General features: G+C 40.1%; 1 protein-coding gene across 1 annotated transcript in view; it reads left to right on the plus strand.

The window, feature by feature from the left end:
- STPG2 (sperm tail PG-rich repeat containing 2) overlaps positions 1-18,459 on the plus strand; it is a 198,314-nt gene that overhangs the window by 9,242 nt on the left and 170,613 nt on the right. The window contains exons 4-6 of the mRNA XM_070757988.1: positions 2,068-2,232; positions 12,228-12,343; positions 13,775-13,886. Coding sequence (XP_070614089.1) covers positions 2,068-2,232; positions 12,228-12,343; positions 13,775-13,886 — 393 coding nt within the window. The remainder of the gene's footprint in view (positions 1-2,067; positions 2,233-12,227; positions 12,344-13,774; positions 13,887-18,459) is intronic.

Consider the following 18,459-nt stretch of genomic DNA (forward strand, 5'->3'; position numbering starts at 1 on the left):
CTCTGATATCTGGGGGGAGCTGGTTCCAGAGGGTCAGGGCCGCCACAGAGAAGGCTCTTCTCCTGGGTCCCGCCAAACGACATTGTTTAGTTGACGGGACCCGGAGAAGGCCAACTCTGTGGGACCTAACCAGTCGCTGGGATTCGTGCGGCAGAAGGCGGTCCCGGAGATATTCTGGTCCAATGCCATGAAGGGCTTTATAGGTCATAACCAACACTTTGAATTGTGACCAGAAATTGATTTAATCCTTCTCCTTGATCAGCAATTTCTTGATTTCAGGGTGTTGGAAAGGAAGTTCAGGGTAGAATGGAGGCAGTACGAGTGGTTGAATTTTCATCAGACCCTGGAAGAAGGAAATCCATCCTGACACTTTTAGACATCTCAGTGGTCTTTAATACCACTGAAATTATCAGGGAGTCTTTGCTCATGGTCACTCATGCCACTATCACCTCGAGGTTCGACTACTGCAATGCTTTTTACATGGGGCTACCTTTGAAGAGTGTTCAGAAACTTCAAATCATCCAAAGTGCAGCCGCGTGAGCGGTTATGGGCCTTAAAAGGCAAACCCATATTTCTCCATCACTCCGTGGACTGCATTGGTTGCTGATTAGTTTCCGGACACAATTCAAAGTGTTGGTTATGACCTATAAAGCCCTACGTGGCATCGGGACAGATTATCTCCAAGACCACTTTCTGCCGCATGAATCCCAGCGTCTAGTTAGGTCTTCCAGACAATGTTGTTTGGCGGTGCCATGGGGAAGAGCCTTCTCTGTGGGGGCCCCGGCCCTCTGGAATCAGCTCCCCCCGGAGATTTGCACTTCCCCCACCATCCTCGCCTTCCGTAAAAGCTTAAAGACCTCTTTAGGCCGCCAGGCTTGTGACCGTTAGATCCTAGACCCCTGACCGACAAGTGTATTAGTATGTTTTGTTGAGTGAATGGTGATGAATGTTTTTAAATCATATTAGAGTTTTTTTTAAAGTCTTTTTAGGCATATTAGTTGGATTTTCAGATGTATTTGTTATATTGTTTCTGATATTATTATTATTATTATTATTATTATTATTTATTGGATTTGTATGCCGCCCCTCTCCGCAGACTCGGGGTGGCTAACAGCAACAATAAAACAGTGTACAATAGTAATCTAATACTAAAAACGATTAAAAATCCATTAATATAAAAACCAGACATACATACAAACATACCATGCATAGAATTGTAAAGGCCTAGGGGGAAAGAGGATCTCAGTTCCCCCATGCCTGACGGCAGAGGTGGGTTTTAAGTAGCTTACGAAAGGCAAGGAGGGTGGGGGCAATTCTAATCTCTGGGGGGAGTTGGTTCCAGAGGGCCGGGGCCGCCACAGAGAAGGCTCTTCCCGTAGGTCCCACCAAGCGACATTGTTTAGTTGACGGGACCTGGAGAAGATCCACTCTGTGGGACCTAATTGGTCGCTGGGATTCGTGCGGCAGAAGGCGGTTCCGGAGATAATCTGGTCCAGTGCCATGAAGGGCTTTATAGGTCATAACCAACACTTTGAATTGTGATCGGAAACACACATTTATGTTTTTGAATTTATGTTTTATCTTTTTGTAATTTTTTTTTAAAAAATCAATAAAATTTATTTTTTAAAAAAAGAAAAAAAAATTGTGATTGGAAACTGATCGGCAACCAATGCAGACTGCGGAGTGTTAGTGTAACATAGGCATATTTGGGAAAGACAAATGTTGTGAGCCGCCCCGAGTCCTTGGAGAGGGACGGCATACAAACCCAATAAATAAATTTATAAAATAAAATGTTATGAAATTACCATAACATTTTCTGCTACAACATTCTGCCTGTCAATGACTACTTTAGCTTCAACCACAACAATACATGAGCACACAACAGATACAAGCTCAAAATGAACCGCTCCAAACCCAATCGCAGTAAATATGACTTCAGCAACAGAGTAGTTAATGCCCGGAACTCACTACCTGATTCTATGGTTTCATTCCCACAATCTTGCATTAGAATTTATGGTTGGAAGAATGTGTTGTACAGGAACTAATAACGCTTGTTTATTTCCACAGAAAATTGCTGGCTGTATCAAATATTTTCGTAAGACAGAGGCTCCATCTATTCCTTCCCAAGGACAAGCATTTGGGTATGAAGAAGCTGAAGACGGGACACTTATAAAATTTAGCCAGCCTGTAAGAGACACTACTTTGGGACCAGCGTACTATCAAGCAGTACATGTAAGTAATTTTAAAAGACGGGGCACTGTTTTTGGCTCCATAGTATTATAAAGTTGTTACTCAGAGCTTCTAGAACCCAAAAGTCCAAAACTGGGGTTATCAGCAACAAAATATATTAAACTAGAAATAAGTGGTTTTCTACATTAAAAAAAATCAGCTCTCCATTTCTTAATTCTTATTATAGGAACATAGAAGTCTGACGGCAGAAAAAGACCTCACGGTCCATCTAGTCTGCCCTTATACTGTTTTCTGTATTTTACGTTAGGATGGATATATGGTTATCCCAGGCCTGTTTAAATTCAGTTACTGTGGATTTATCTACCACGTCTGCTGGAAGTTTGTTCCAAGGATCTACTACTCTTTCAGTAAAATAATATTTTCTTATGTTACTTCTAATCTTTCCCCCAACTAACTTCAGATTGTGTCCCCTTGTTCTTGTGTTCACTTTCCTATTAAAAACACTTCCCTCCTGGACCTTATTTAACCCTTTAACATATTTAAATGTTTCGATCATGTCCCCCCTTTTCCTTCTGTCCTCCAGACTATACAGATTGAGCTCATGAAGTCTTTCCTGATACGTTTTATGCTTAAGACCTTCCACCATTCTTGTAGCCCGTCTTTGGACCCGTTCAATTTTGTTAATATCTTTTTGTAGGTGAGGTCTCCAGAACTGAACACAGTATTCCAAATGTGGTCTCACCAGCGCTCTATATAGAGAGATCACAATCTCCCTCTTCCTGCTTGTTATGCTTCTAACTATGTAGCCAAGCATCCTACTTGCTTTCCCTACCGCCTGACCGCACTGTTCACCCATTTTGAGACTGTCAGAAATCACTACCCCTAAAACCTTTTCTTCTGATGTTTTTGCTAACACAGAACCGCCAATACAATACTCAGATTGAGGATTCCTTTTCCCCAAGTGCATTATTTTACAATGCATTTGTTAAGCGAGATTATAGAATTATTTCTATTTACGATACATTGGGAACCTCAGTGGATTTGGACAATTAATCAGTTACAGTATCATTGCGTTTTAGTGCTTGCAATGTTTAGCTTGAAGTGAACTATCCAAGGTCCTGAAAATGTTGCCTTTTACAGTACTGTACTGTGAGACTTTACTACTAAATCTTAAGCATTTATTTGCATTTATTTATAATGTAATCCTCGACTTATAACCATTTGTTTAATGACTGTTTGATGTTAATAGTGGCAGTGAAAAAAGTGACTTATGACCATTTTCACATTACAACTGTTATAGCATCCTCACGTGATCATGATTTGGATTCTTGGCAACTGACATGTATTTATGATGCTTTCAGTATCCTGGGGTCATGTGATCTTCTTTTGCAAATTTATATATATAAATTTGCAAGCTCCAACTACCCAGGATATCACGCCTAATCAACAACCATTAACTAATCAGCATACTTCAGCTACATCAACGACCCCAATTGTTACCCCACTGACTCACCAGGAAGTTTCTACACAGCAGGCAATTGCTGAGCCATCAAACCACACCCAGCCACCAGTATTTATAGAAGGAAGGCAGTTTAGGTCTCCCTGTGTTCACCCTAGAACAAGGACAGAAACACCAGCCTGAAGATGACGGGTGGGACCTCATCGAAACGTCGCCAGAAATTTCCAAATCCTACACGGGAAGAAACCCGAATATACAATCAGGCTGAAGTTTCCAAGCTTCGTGTTGTTGTAAAATGGAATGTTTGCAACTGTCATTTCTTCCTAGTATATAGTGTGGGGGTGGAGATTTGGTTTGAATGTAGCAAATAGATTGGGTGATTATGTTTCAGTGATCTGATTGGTTGGTGGAATCATAATTATTAGAAGGATTGACATGGTGATTTTTATGAAGTGTTTTTGTTTAAGGCTGGTTTCCAAATTTCCAAATTCCAAATTCATAATTATTAGAAGGATTGACATGGTGATTTTTATGAGGTGTTTTTTTTGTTTAAGGCTGGTTTCCAAATTTCTGGTAGGCGGGACGTGTCATCTCTTTTATTTATGCAAAGGGGGCTCCTCTCAATTTCTATGGCTTCTAGAGCAATTCTTCTATATAAATTCTCTGTTTTGTGAAGTAATTTAGTTTTTTCAAAGTCAATTTCATGCCCTGTTTTTTTAATGTGCTGGACAAGGGAGGAAGTCTTTTCTTCTTTTTTTAACTGCATTCATATATATATATATACGAACCCGGGGTTCAGAAAAATTTTGCCTCTTCTTACGAACTTTTTTCGAGTTACGAACCGGCGTTCGGAGACTGCTGGGAAGCCGCGCGGCTGTTTTAAAAGGTGACAGCCGGGCGGTGGGGCTTCCCAGAAGCCTCCCGAACGCCGGTTCGTAACTCGAACAAAGTTCGTAAGAAGAGGCAAAATTTTTCTGAACCCCGGGTTCGGTTCGGGAGGTTGCTGGGAAGCCCCCCAGCCCGGCTGTCACCTTTTAAAACAGCCGCGCGGCTTCCCAGCAGTCGCCGAAAGCCGTTTTTTTGCGGGGGTTTGTTTGGTTGCACGGATTAATTGACTTTACATTGTTTCCTATGGGAAACAATGTTTCGTCTTACGAACCTCCTCCTTGCACCAATTAATAACAATTGTCAAGAGTTACATACACAGAAGGTAGCCCCACAAACTAGCCACAGATCAAAACTGTAAGTAACTGAAGTCTTCAAAGAAAGGAAACATTGCAACAGGATTTCTTGTAATAAATATACTTTATTTTTCTTAGCAAAAATGTTTCTTTAAGTAAACTATCACCTTTACTCTTATGTCACAAACTCTTTAACTATTAACCAATATAACAAACCATCTTCAATACTATCATACAACTACATGTAACTACTACATAACTTCCACAACTACTACAATTACCACAACTATTACAACTACCACACCCATGCAAAGGTGTATCTTTCTTTTATATAGTTTCCAACCAATCAAGTTGCAACACAACTAGTATACCTATGATTACACACAAATTATTGCTTACACCAGCCATTACCATAGTTACAGACCATTTTTCCTGCATTGTAATATTACATAGGACAGGGGGACAAATTTTTCATAAAAGAATTAATGAACACAAGTTTGACAATTCTAAAGTAATATCAAAGCATCTGAATTTCCCAAGCGCTCCAGGGCAAATTGTTTTAGAAAAGAATATCACTGTAGCATTGAGCAAGAAATTGTTGAAATTCCAGAAATCAGAAGTTTTGAGCAATCTGAAAGTTTCAATAGACAGAACGGTGTTTGAATGCATTACAATTGTAATTTGCAACTACATAACCAAACTGCCACAGCAATCTAGCCCTCTGTGCATGTGATGAAGTGCAGCTCACTAAGAGTTAGACCTTTTAATAATATTTATTGCTTGCAAGCAAAAATCTGCCTCTTAATTATAAGTTTTCAGGCAGCGCATTAGAGGGCAGCAGAGCCATTCAATGGAGCTGCATGAATTTGGGACTGTAAAGCATTTTGCTATGGAAAATTGCCTGCATTAGGTATTACAAAAGAAAAAGCAAATCTTTAAGCTTTTAAAAATATTAAGAATTAAATGAACTAGAGATGATTCTATTGATCAGTGTTTTATTTTTGTTGCCAGTGTTTTATTTTTGTATTTATGAATTATTTATGTTACTGACTGTTTACAAAAATGATTTGTTTATTTATTTATTTATTGGATTTGTATGCCGCCCCTTTCCGTGGACTTGGGGCGGCTAACAACAGTGGTAAAAACAGCATGTGACAATCCAATAGTAAAACAGCTAAAAACCCTTGTTATAAAAAGCAATCATACATACAAACATACCATGCATAAACTGTAGAGGCCCAGGGGGAAAGAACATCCCAGTTCCCCCATGCCTGACGACAGAGGTGGGTTTTAAGGAGCTTACGAAAGGCAAGGAGGGTGGGGGCTATTCTAAGTTGGTTCCAAAGGGCTGGGGCCGCCACAGAGAAGGCTCTTCCCCTGGGTCCCGCCAAACGACATTGTTTAGTTGACGGGACCCGGAGAAGGCCAACTCTGTAGGACCTAACTGGTCGCTGGGATTAATATTAATATTCATTATAATATTATTATAATATTCCATAGTTATATTTGAGCATGCTTACTGATCGGAACATTTATGCCCTCGTTCCATCTTGCTTATTGCCACTCCTTGACTTCACTGCAGAATGGGAAGAATTGTGTTTGCAAAATACAGAGTGGAAAAAGGTGCTATGATAAAGGACAGGACTGCTTGTCTCAAAAACCATACAGATTATAAAAATGGTGGGCTACAGAGCCTAAATAGATAGAGATTCATGGGAAAAGTGAAGAAATAGAACATGCACTTCGTTATCTGTTCCAGAGTAAATTGTTTCATGTGAATTGGTGCGCTAGTTTTTTTTAAAAAATCAGAACATAAGCACTTGTCAATTCTGCTAGCAGCTGGGCCAAGGGAGAAGTTTCGGGGTGTTGATAGCCAGGTTGAGTCTTCTTCTTCTTCGGTCTTGTTGAAGCTGCGTCCTAGGAAGATAGATTCAGCAAAAAGTAACAGACTCAGTCCTCATTCCGAGTGGATGGTGACATATCCATCCTGAATGATGGTTCCAAATAATGAGAAGAGGTTTATTAGGTAAGACCAACACCCCTTTTGTTGTTGTTGTTAATGAAGTCAAACACCAAAATCACTCCTCCTCCTCTCCTCCCGCCCCAGATTGGTCAACAAGGTGGTTAAAAATATAAATGGGACAGCCATTATTTATACTTTAACTGTGCCTGGTTTTAATATGCCTGAAACACAATGAATTCTACTTGGGCCAGGAAGAGGCATAGTTAAATCCTTATCAATCATAGGGCTGAATAAATTTATTTATTCATTCATTCATTCATTCATTCATTCATTCATTCATTCATTCATTTTGGCCCAAGGGGGAAAAATACTAATAGGTCATGTAGGTGAAGTTGCCCTCGTGGCAAATCTAGTATAGTATAGTATCATATCATATTTTGATTTATTCTTTTATTGTAGACAGTGAACATCCTACTGTTATGAGTATTTCAAACTGGTATTAAGAGAAAAAGCATAGAATATGTGTTTTTAAAAAACCCACACTACACTTTTTAAAAAGACTACACTACATCCAGAACTCTTGTGAGATTGGCAGTTATATAAATTTAATACCTGCATACTGTAGTTAAAGAATTATTATACAGAGGAGACCTTGCTTCAATTTTATTTATTAACATATTCTACCCGATGCACCTATATTGTTTTTGTTTTGAAGAACTGTATATGCAGTTATGACAATTATTTGAACTGCTTGCAGCTGGATGCTTTTAATAATAGAAGACATTTCATGTTTCTGAAAGCTTCCTTTCCAAGCATTTTGAAATATGATAAATACTTATTTCTACCTGAGGCAATATGGGATATACAGTGATACCTTGTCTTACAAACTTAATTGGTTCCAGGACGAGGTTCGTAAGGTGAAAGGTTTGTAAGACGAAACAATGTTTCCCATAGGAATCAATGGAAAAGCGATTAATGCGTGCAAGCCCAAAATTCACCCCTTTTGCCAGCCGAAGTGCCTGTTTTTGCGCTGCTGGGATTCCCCTGAGGCTCCCCTCCATGGGAAACCCCACCTCCGGATTTCTGTGTTTTTGCGATGCTACAGGGGAATCCCAGCATCGCAAAAACAAGCGCTCCGCTGGCAACGGAAGTCCGGAGGTGGGGTTTCCAGCGAAAGGAGCATCAGTGAAATTGCAGCATCGCAAAAACATCGAAGTCCTCGAAACCCCACCTCCGGACCTCTGTGTTTTTGCGATGCTACGATTTCACTGAGGCTCCCCTCCATGGGAAACCCCACCTCCAGACTTCCGTTGCCAGCGAAGCGCCCGTTTTTGCACTGCTGGGATTCCCCTGCAGCATCACAAAAACACGGAAGTCCGGAGGTGGTGTTTTCCATGGAGGGAAGCCTCGGGGGAATCCCAGCAGTGCAAAAACGGGTGCTTCGCTGGCAATGGAAGTCCGGAGGCGGGGCATCCCAGCAGCGGCGGTGGGTTTGTAAGGTGAAAATAGTTTGTAAGAAGAGGCAAAAATTTTTTAAAACCCGGGTTTGTATCTCGAAAAGTTTGTATGATGAGGCGTTTGTAAGACGAGGTATCACTGTAATCTGAAATCTGTGTAGTCTATCTTATATATTCATGCTAGGAGTGCTGACACTGATAAATTACCTACTGTTTGGAACATGCTGGGAAATACCTGGGCTGCTGCTATAGCACTAAAAAGACAGTCCATTAGTGGCAGAATTAATGCACTCTGGGACTTTTAATTCTTCACGGAATCTATTTCCATATTTAATTACTGGAAAGTCGTGGAAAAAAAGTTCCAAAGCACCTTCATCCATTTTTATTGTCAACGGGAGTGTCGATTAGCAATTCTTCAACTTATATGGCAATGTTCACTTAAAATAATGCACCACCTTGCTGAGTTTGCTTCAATTAAACCATATTTTATTTGCTAATGACATAGCAAGACACCAGCGACCTTGAAGGTGGGATTGTCAAGATTTCTTGGCAAAAGAGGACGATGATTTAGAGTTAAGAGGGCACCCATTTATTCTGCAGTCTGTTTTTTTAAAAGGCTTTTTTAAAAATAAAAATTCCATTAGGGATTAGGATTTTATGTGAGTAATGCACAGGTTAGTGAGTTAAGTACCAGTCAGTTTTATATTGTTTTTAATGCTAAGATTAACCTGGATATAGGGAAGGAAATAATTACATTCAATTTATTGAACCTGAGAAAGAATAGCTTGTAGTCAGAGTGCCTCTTAAAATTGCTTTCAGAACTCAATTGCTAAATATGCTTTTTGTAAATGTCACTAAGAGATATTGACTGAAATGTTCTTTCATAGATAACGCATTTAGTTATTGGATTCTTAGGTTTGGAATGAAACAAAATACATATTTTCATAACTACAGAAAAAACTTATAGAACCAACCCTTTAACATCAACCTTTTTTTCAGCAAAAGCTGAAGCAACATTTCAAAGCAAATATTTCAAAGCAAATTATTGAGATGTGTGTTTTTAATATCATCATAAAAAACTTCTTACATGTAGAAAATATGATCTAGAGAAGAGCAGGTTGGTCTTATCTAGGATAAGATTTTTATTAATATTGCTTCTTCATTGCTTATTTGATCCCTATGACAATCATTAAGTGTTGTACCACATGATTCTTGATAAATGTACAGTATATTTTATTTTATGTACGCTGAGAGCATATGCACCAAGACAAATTCCTTGTGTCCAATCACACTTGGCCAATAAAAATTCTATTCTATTCTATTCTATAAGAGATAGATCTTCCCCTCCTTTTTTTTGTTACAAAGACTATTGTGTTCTTCAATAGAAAGGGGAGGATGGGGTTTAAAGTTGTGTCACTTTTTGTCTATAAAGCTGCAAAATAATAATAATAATAATAATAATAATAATAATAATAATAATAATAATAATAATACTGCTCACATAACCATGGAGAGCTTTGCCTGCTGTTTCTGCCAGCTTGATTATCACTCTTATCAGGTGATTTTGGCAGAATGAATTTGCTATTTGCTCATTATCATTAGCTGCTTGAAATTAATTACTTGTTCTCCAGCCAGTGATTGCCCTGCTGCTACTTATTTGTTTTCCAATCAGCATTTTGCAACCAAGTTATTCGAAAGAGGAAGTGTCCTCTCTTCATCTAGATATTTTTCAAAGTATAAGGCACACCTTCCCTTCCCCCTAAAAGAGGGTGAAAATTTAGGTGTGTCTTTTAAACCAGTGATTTTCAACCTTTTTTGAGCCGAGGCACATTTTTTACATTTACAAAATCCTGGGGCACACCACCAACCAAAATGACACAAAATGACACCCTAAGACACTCTCCTCTCTTTTTCCATCCCTGTCTCCTCCCCCCCTTGTGTGTGTGTGTGTGTGTGTGTGTGTGTATACACACTCTTGAACCATTTCCAAAAACAGGTGAGGGCTGGGTTTTTTCTCTCTCTTATTCTTTGGGTGCTTTTTATCATATGCTTTAAATCAAGAGTCACTTCTCTCTCTCTTTTGTTTCTCTCTCTTTCCTCTCATTCTCTGTCTCAATCATTTTCTCATTTCTCTTTTTTCCTCCCCTTTTTGCTCATTTCTCTCTCTCTCTCCCTTCCTCTCCTTTTCTCTCTCTCTTTCTCTCTCTCTCACTCTTGCTTTCTCTTTCTCTTTCTCTTTTCTTTCTCTCTCTTGCTTTCTCTCTTTCTCTCTCTCTCTCTTGCTTTCTTTCTCTCTCTTTCACTCTCTCTTTCTCTCTCAGCAAAAAGTTGCGAGACTGGAACCTGAGCTTCCTTCTTTGCGGCACACCTGACCATGTCTCGCGGCACACTAGTGTGCCACGGCACACTGGTTGAAAAACACTGTTTTAAACCAAATGTAGCCCCACCCAGCCTCTCAAAGGGAGATTTCAGGGGCTGAAAAAAATCCTTTGAAATTGAGATTTCAGATGCTGGGAAAAAATCCTCTGAAATTGTGGTTTCAGGAGCTAGAAAAAAACTCTAAAATGGAGGCTACTGCTGGGACTAACGGAACGCAGTGGGGTAGCGAAAATGGAGCTCCACACCAGAGCACCCAATTTGCACTGAAAGATGTTGAAAGAAAATGCATAAGCCACGGCCACAATAGTAAAAATTTTGGTAGCCCTTCACTGCTCGCAACTGTGAAAAAATGTCATAAGTCACTTTTTTCCAGTAGCATTGTAACTTTGATGTAAACAAACTGTTGTACGTCAAGGGCTACCTGTACTTGGAAATTTCTTAGATTCATGAATATATTTTTAGAAACCACTGGATGGTGCTCTAATTCCATTCCTATAACGTATTGAATTTTTTGTGTTCTTTTTCTAGTTTTGAAAATAGTTACAAACTGCTTCATACGTGTCAAGTACATAGAAAACAATTGTCTGCTTATCTGTGTTGAGATTTATTCAACCGATTCATTGATCCAACGGAAAAACTATTGGCAGATATTTTCTGCTTTATCTATTATAAATGTATCTGTAACACGTCTGTGGCTGTAATAATAATTTGTTTCTGGACATTTTAAAGAGAAGATTGAACTGCCACTTGACTGGTGTACTGCAGGGTTCCTGCTTGGGCAGGGGGTTGAACTCGATGGCCTTCATGGTCCCTTTCAACTCTAACAATGAATGAATGAATGAATGAATGAATGAATGAATAAATAAATATGCCTCAATTCAATTTACTGAGAAGAAAAATATAGTAGTTGCAGGATATGAATTAATGTGTATTTGTGGATTTGTTCATGTATATAAAATACAGATTTTCAATTTTTGGCAGTGGCACAGATTATTCATTTATGTTTGAATTATGTAGTACAGTGTTCCCTCGATTTTCGCGGGTTCGAACTTCGCGAATAGCCTATACCACGGTTTTTCAAAAAAATTAAGTAAAAAATACCTTGTGAGTTTTTTTCTATACCATGTTTTTTCCTGCCCGATGACGTCATATGTCATCGCCAAACTAATAATTTTTGCAAATAAATAACAAAAAAAAAATATTGTTAATAAATAATTATGTTTATAAATATCAGAATCACTAAGTGTCTTATTCAATGGTGAGTACCAGTAATAATGGCGAGTAAATGGTTGTTAAGGGAATGGGAAATGGTAATTTAGGGGTTTAAAGTGTTAAGGGAAGGCTTGTGATACTGTCCACAGCCAAAAATTGTGTATTTACTTCCGCATCTCTACTTTGCGGAAATTCGACTTTCGCGGGCGGTTTCGGAACGCATCCCCCGCGAAAATTGAGCGAACACTGTATATTGACTAAATTTAATATTTCCTAAAATTACTGCACTTATGCTATGAAATTGTAGCTCAAACCTTGCTTAAGTCCTGTAGAAAAAAATGACAATAAACTCATAATAAACTCATGCCGTATTCATTTTCTTTCAGAATGAAGCTTATCCAACTACGAAATATAAAGGTGTGCATTTTGGCAGTTTGAAAGAAAAGCGTTATCAATTTCTGCCACACGAGGGCCCCGGACCTGCAGACTATGATATAATTCCGTATGTAATTCAACTGGTATTTTGAATCATGTTTGCTCCTTGTAATCAATAAATGTTGTGTAATTCCGGGGTGGGGGGCAGGGGGCGGGGGAGACACACTTGGCTTTTGAGGACTGTTTGGAAGCCATATTCCAAAACCAGGATAATGAAAAGTGAAACTAGGTTAATGTTGAATAATTCTAATCATATAGTTCAGAGACTCATAAAATCAAAGTAATTTAGGGGAAAGACGGTCATCAATTCCCTCGGTAATTGGTTCAGTTGTTGAACTAATCTTAACATTATAACTCTTATAATGACTCTTGCTTTACTTTATCGTTTATGTGTATGAGAGAGAGGGAGGGAGAGCATATCTGCGGAGAGGGACTAAGACATCTCCCCCGGGCCTATGCAGTTTATGCATGGTATGTTTGTGTGTATGTTTGCTTTTAATAATGGTTTTTTTTTGTTTTTTAAATTATTACATTTGTTTTTACATTGTCTTTATTTATTTGTTTGTTTGCTTGCTTGCTTGCTTGCTTATTTATTTATTTATTTATTTATTGGATTTGTATGCCGCCCCATCTCCGTGGACTCAGGGCGGCTAACAACAATGATAAAAACAGCATGTAACAATCCAATACTAAAACAACTAAAAAAAACCCTTATTATAAAACCAAACATACATACAAACAAACATACCATGCATAAATTGTAAAGGCCTAGGGGGAAAGAATATCTCAGTTCCCCCATGCCTGATGGCAGAGGTGGGTTTTAAGGAGCTTACGAAAGGCGAGGAGGGTGGGGGCAATTCTAATCTCCAGGGGGAGTTGGTTCCAGAGGGCCGGGGCGGCCACAGAGAAGGCTTTTCCCCTGGGTCCCGCCAAACGACATTGTTTAGTTGACGGGACTCGGAGAAGCCCCACTCTGTGAGCCTTATTGCTGTGAGCCGCCCCGAGTCTATGGAGAGGGGTGGCATGTAAATCTAATAAGTAAGTAAGTAAGTAAGTAAGTAAGTAAGTAAGTAAGTAAGTAAGTAAGTAAGTAAGTAAGTAAGTAAGTAAGTAAGTAAGTAAGTAAATAAGTAAATAAGTAAATAAGTAAATAAGTAAATAAGTAAGTAAATAAACTAACCATTACTAAATTATTTCAAAAAACATGATTTTATTCCATATAGTAGTTACACAGATTTCTAGGCCTCCTCAGCCTCGACTGCAGTTTGATTGGTAATTTACCTGCGAGAAGAAAGCTTGAAAATGAAAAATAGATCTTATTCCATTATGTAAGTGGAGGCTAGGCTATTAGTGAGCAAACTTGCTTTTCATTTGTTCTTGCAAAAGCAGCTGTTTTTAATGTTCCTCTTGGGGGGAATAGGGCAAAAGCATTTTGTGCATGTTTTAGGAGCCTAGGCATTTAAAAGGCAACTCATAAATCTCCTCAAATTTTCTGAAGGGACTGCGCGGTGCATTGTGAAAATGTCAACATCAAGACCGAAGACAAGAAGAAATGTGTTCTCTACATTCCACGGTATCATGAAGAAATAGCATTACAGGAAGGGAAAAAGGTAACGCTAACTGAACATAGTCATTTGCAATGTGTAGGAAATTATTTATGACGGGATTGAAAGTCCCCGTTCGAAAAAAGGAACATGAGCTGTGGAATAAAAATAATTGGTGGGCTTTTACAAAGCAGGGCTTTCAGAAGATGAATTTGCATAGACTTAAGCAATCTTTACAAAGTATGATATATTCCTGTTACCTTATTATAAAACATTCTTTTGTATGACTTCTGAAAGTCATACGAGAATTGGAGAAACAGCAGGAGAAATGCTATATATCATATTTCTCCCAAATAAGAAAAAGACACAGCTTTCACTCTTTATTTAAATATAACTTTGGCTTTCAGTTTGGTGAGTCATTCCTACTACTTTTTTGGGGGTGTTTAATTCTTTAAGCACCCATGCTGTCCCTCTGTTCCATCTATTTTATCTATCATGTCCATATTGCTCCAGTATATCAAACACTACCTTGACTTGCCAAGTACTGAGATTTAATAGGATTATTGTGTAAGACGAGTAAATAGGCTTTTTTTCTTTTGTTCACGGGGCTCTTTGCTACAGAGAAGCAGACCTACCCTCTGCAATGAGGTTCCCCCTGAAATCTAAATGGTTTATTTATTTATTTATTCATTTGTCCAATACACAGATACAAAGGAAGAAAAAAGACATGTGGTAATATATATAAGGGTAAAAGTGAACTTAGAGGAGAGGATATATGAAAGGAAGAGAATATATAAGATAGGTGGAAGAAAGGAAAGACAATTGGACAGGGGACGAAAGGCACACCAGTGCACTTATGTACACCCCTTACTTGCCTCTTAGGAACCTGGAGAGGTCAATCGTGGAGAGTCTAAGGGAGAAATGTTGGGGGTTAGGGGTTGACACTATTGAGTCCGGCAATGAGTTCCACGCTTCGATAACTCGATTGTTGAAATCATATTTTTTACAGTCCAGTTTGAAGCGGTTCGTATTAAGTTTGAATCTGTTGCGTGCTCTTGTGTTATTGCGGTTGAAGCTGAAGTAGTCATTGACCGGTAGGACGTTGCAGCATATGATCTTGTGGGCAATACTCAAATCGTGTTTTAGGCGCCGTAGTTCTTCGCTTTCTAGGCCCAGGATTGTTAGTCTATTTTCGTAGGATATTCTGTTTCGGGTGGAGGAGTGAAGGGCTCTTCTGGTGAAATATCTTTGGACGTTTGCAAGGGTGTTGATGTCTGAGATGTGGTATGGGTTCCACACAGATGAGCAGTAGTCTAGGATGGGTCTGGCAAAAGTTTTGTAGGCTCTTGTGAGTAGTGTGAGATTGCCGGAGCAGAAGCTGCGTAGGATCAGGTTAACAACTCTAGAAGCTTTTTTGGCGATATAGTTGCAGTGGGCTTTAGCACTTAGGTCATTCGATATTCCTGCCCTGTTCATATTTTGAAGAGTCCTTAACATGTGATTCTTTACCCAGATTTTTAGCAATGGTGATTGATGCCACTTTTCTCCCCTTTTCTTGTTCCCATCTGTTTTTGTTTTCTCTGTTATTTTCTTTGTTTGTATTTCCTGAAATGTTACTTATTTTTAAATGCTTTAACAATTTATAAATTGTCCAAAGTTGTTAGGTAATAAAAGCTATTTTGCCGCTGACCTGGAGAGCACATAGTGGAGCCCTCCATATATTCTTTGGTGGCCTGTTTTCTCTCCCCGGTTTTGTTGCTGGGAGAGAGAGAGAGAGTCTTTTCATAGCACATAGATTTGGAGACCCATCCCGAAATCCAGGCACAGGAAAACAGCCAGGTTGAAGGCTGGTACTTTCAGTGCCCACAAGGAACCGATGCTTGGAGCTTTTTAAGGAAGAAGAGAGTAACAATGAAAGAGCTTGCAAGCCAGTAAGAGCTGGGGACATCATTAGCACCTGGACAGAAACATTTGGAGCAAGTAGAGCAATGGAAAAAAACCTGCAAAGACTTAGGGCTTGGAAAACATTCTTTGCAGAGTGTAACAATGAACGTGGGAACAAAAGCTGTAAGAGCTGGGAACATCATTACCACCTGGTTACCACCTGGTTAGGGCTGGAAAGAAACATTTGGAGCAAGGACATGGGGTGAGGTATCATCAATATGCGGATGATACCCAGCTTTACATCTCCACCCCATGCCCAGTCAACGAAGCGGTGGAAGTGATGTGCCGGTGCCTGGAGGCTGTTGGGGCCTGGATGGGTGTCAACAGACTCAAGCTCAACCCGGATAAGACGGAGTGGCTGTGGGTTCTGCCTCCCAAGGACAATCCCATCTGTCCGTCCATCACCCTGGGGGGGGGAATTATTGACCCCCTCAGAGAGGGTCCGCAACTTGGGCGTCCTCCTCGATCCACAGCTCACATTAGAACAACATCTCTCAGCTGTGGCGAGGGGGGCGTTTGCCCAGGTTCGCCTGGTGCACCAGTTGCGGCCCTATCTGGACCGGGACTCATTGCTCACAGTCACTCATGCCCTCATCACCTCGAGGTTCGACTACTGTAATGCTCTCTACATGGGGCTACCTTTGAAAAGTGTTCGGAAACTTCAGATCGTGCAAAATGCAGCTGCGAGAGCAGTCATGGGCCTACCTAGGTATGCCCATGTTTCACCATCACTCCGCAGTCTGCATTGGTTGCCGATCAATTTCCGGTCACAATTCAAAGTGTTGGTTATGACCTTTAAAGCCCTTCATGGCATCGGACCAGAATATCTCCGAGACCGCCTTCTGCCGCACGAATCCCAGCGACCGATTAGGTCCCACAGAGTGGGCCTTCTCCGGGTCCCGTCAACTAAACAATGTCGGTTGGCGGGCCCCAGGGGAAGAGCCTTCTCTGTGGCGGCACCGACTCTCTGGAACCAACTCCCCCCGGAGATTAGAACTGCCCCTACTCTTCCTGCCTTCCGCAAACTCCTTAAAACCCACCTTTGCCGTCAGGCATGGGGGAACTGAAACATCTCCCCCTGGGCACGTTTAATTTATGCATGGTATGTCTGTGTGTGTGACTGTTAGCATATGGGGTTTTTTAAATATTTAAATATTTTAAATTTGTCTAATTGCTTATGATTTGTTTTTTACATGTTGTGAGCCGCCCCGAGTCTTCGGAGAGGGGCGGCATACAAATCTAAGTAATAAATAAATAATAAATAAATAAATAAGTTAGAGCAAAGAAAAAAAAACCCGGAAAGACTTAGGGCTTGGAAAACATTATTTGCAGAGAGTAACAATGAACCTGGGAACCAAAGAGCTTGCAAGCTGGTAAGAGCTGGGAACATCATTACCACCTAGTTAGGGCTGGAAAGAAACATTTGGAGCAAGTTAGAGCAATGAAAAAACCCCTGGAAAGACTTAGGGCTTGGAAAAAATTCTTCGCTGAGAGAAGCGATGAAAGAGCCTACAAGGTAAGAGTTGGGAAGATAGTTAGCAGCTGGTTAGGGTATAAGATGCACCCAAATTATCAGCCTGTCTTAGGGAGGAAAAAAGTACTTATTATACTGCGAAAAGTACGGTAATTATTGAATATACTGCATAGAGAGACAATTGACATAGTGGTTAAGGTGTAGGCCTAAAAACCAGGAGACAGTGAGTTTTAAGCCTCCCTTAATCATGAAAGTCATATGGGTGACTTTGGGCCAGTCACTTTCTCTCAACCCAACTACTTTGCATGGTTGTTACTGAGGAGTAAATAGGAGGCAGGGTATTGTATCCTTGTTTTGTAAATAGCTACACATAAATATTAAATGTGCATTTAAATTCCTAGAAATATGTATTTAACTTTGTGCTATCCAGAGGTTACGGCAATGTGGAAGTTGTTTATTATTTTAAAAATGGCTTTACTTGAGAGCTGCCCAGAGTTGTTAGGAGTGGATAGCATACTAATGATTAAATAATAATACAGTGGAACCCCGACATAAGAGCTGCTCTACTTAAGAGCAACTCGAGATAAGAGCTGGGAGGGGAGAGATATTTTTGTTCTACTTACAAGCCCAAATTCGAGATACAAGCGCCAAGGAGCTGTCTCCTGAAGCCAAACGCTAACTTCCGCGTTCGGCTTCAGGAGACAGCTGCGAAGCGGCGCGCGTGTTTTAAAAGGTTGCAGCCGGCCTGGGGGGCTCGGGGGGGTGCTTGCAGCTTTCTTTCTTGCTCTTTTTCTTTCTCTCTTTTACCTTCCCTTCCTCTATTTCTTCTTTTCTTTCTCCTTCCCACCTTCTTCCCTCCCTCCCTCCCTTCACTCATTCCTCTCTTACTCTCCCCTTTCATAAGTTTCCTTGCTTCATTCCTCTGTTCCTGTCCCTTTCCCCTTTCTTTCTTTCTTTCTTTCTTTCTTTCTTGCTCTTTTTCTTTCTCTCTTTTACCTTCCCTTCCTCTATTTCTTCTTTTCTTTCTCCTTCCCACCTTCTTCCCTCCCTCCCTCCCTTCACTCATTCCTCTCTTACTCTCCCCTTTCATAAGTTTCCTTGCTTCCTTCCTCTGTTCCTGTCCCTTCCCTCTTTCCTTCCTTCCTTCCCACCCTCCGTCCATTCATTCACCCATTCCTCTCTTGATCGCTTAAAGCCGGTCCCTGGTGCAAAAAGGGTTGG

The sequence above is a fragment of the Erythrolamprus reginae genome, chromosome 7, assembly GCF_031021105.1.
Source record: "Erythrolamprus reginae isolate rEryReg1 chromosome 7, rEryReg1.hap1, whole genome shotgun sequence".
In the NCBI taxonomy this organism is placed as follows: Eukaryota; Metazoa; Chordata; class Lepidosauria; order Squamata; family Dipsadidae; genus Erythrolamprus; species Erythrolamprus reginae.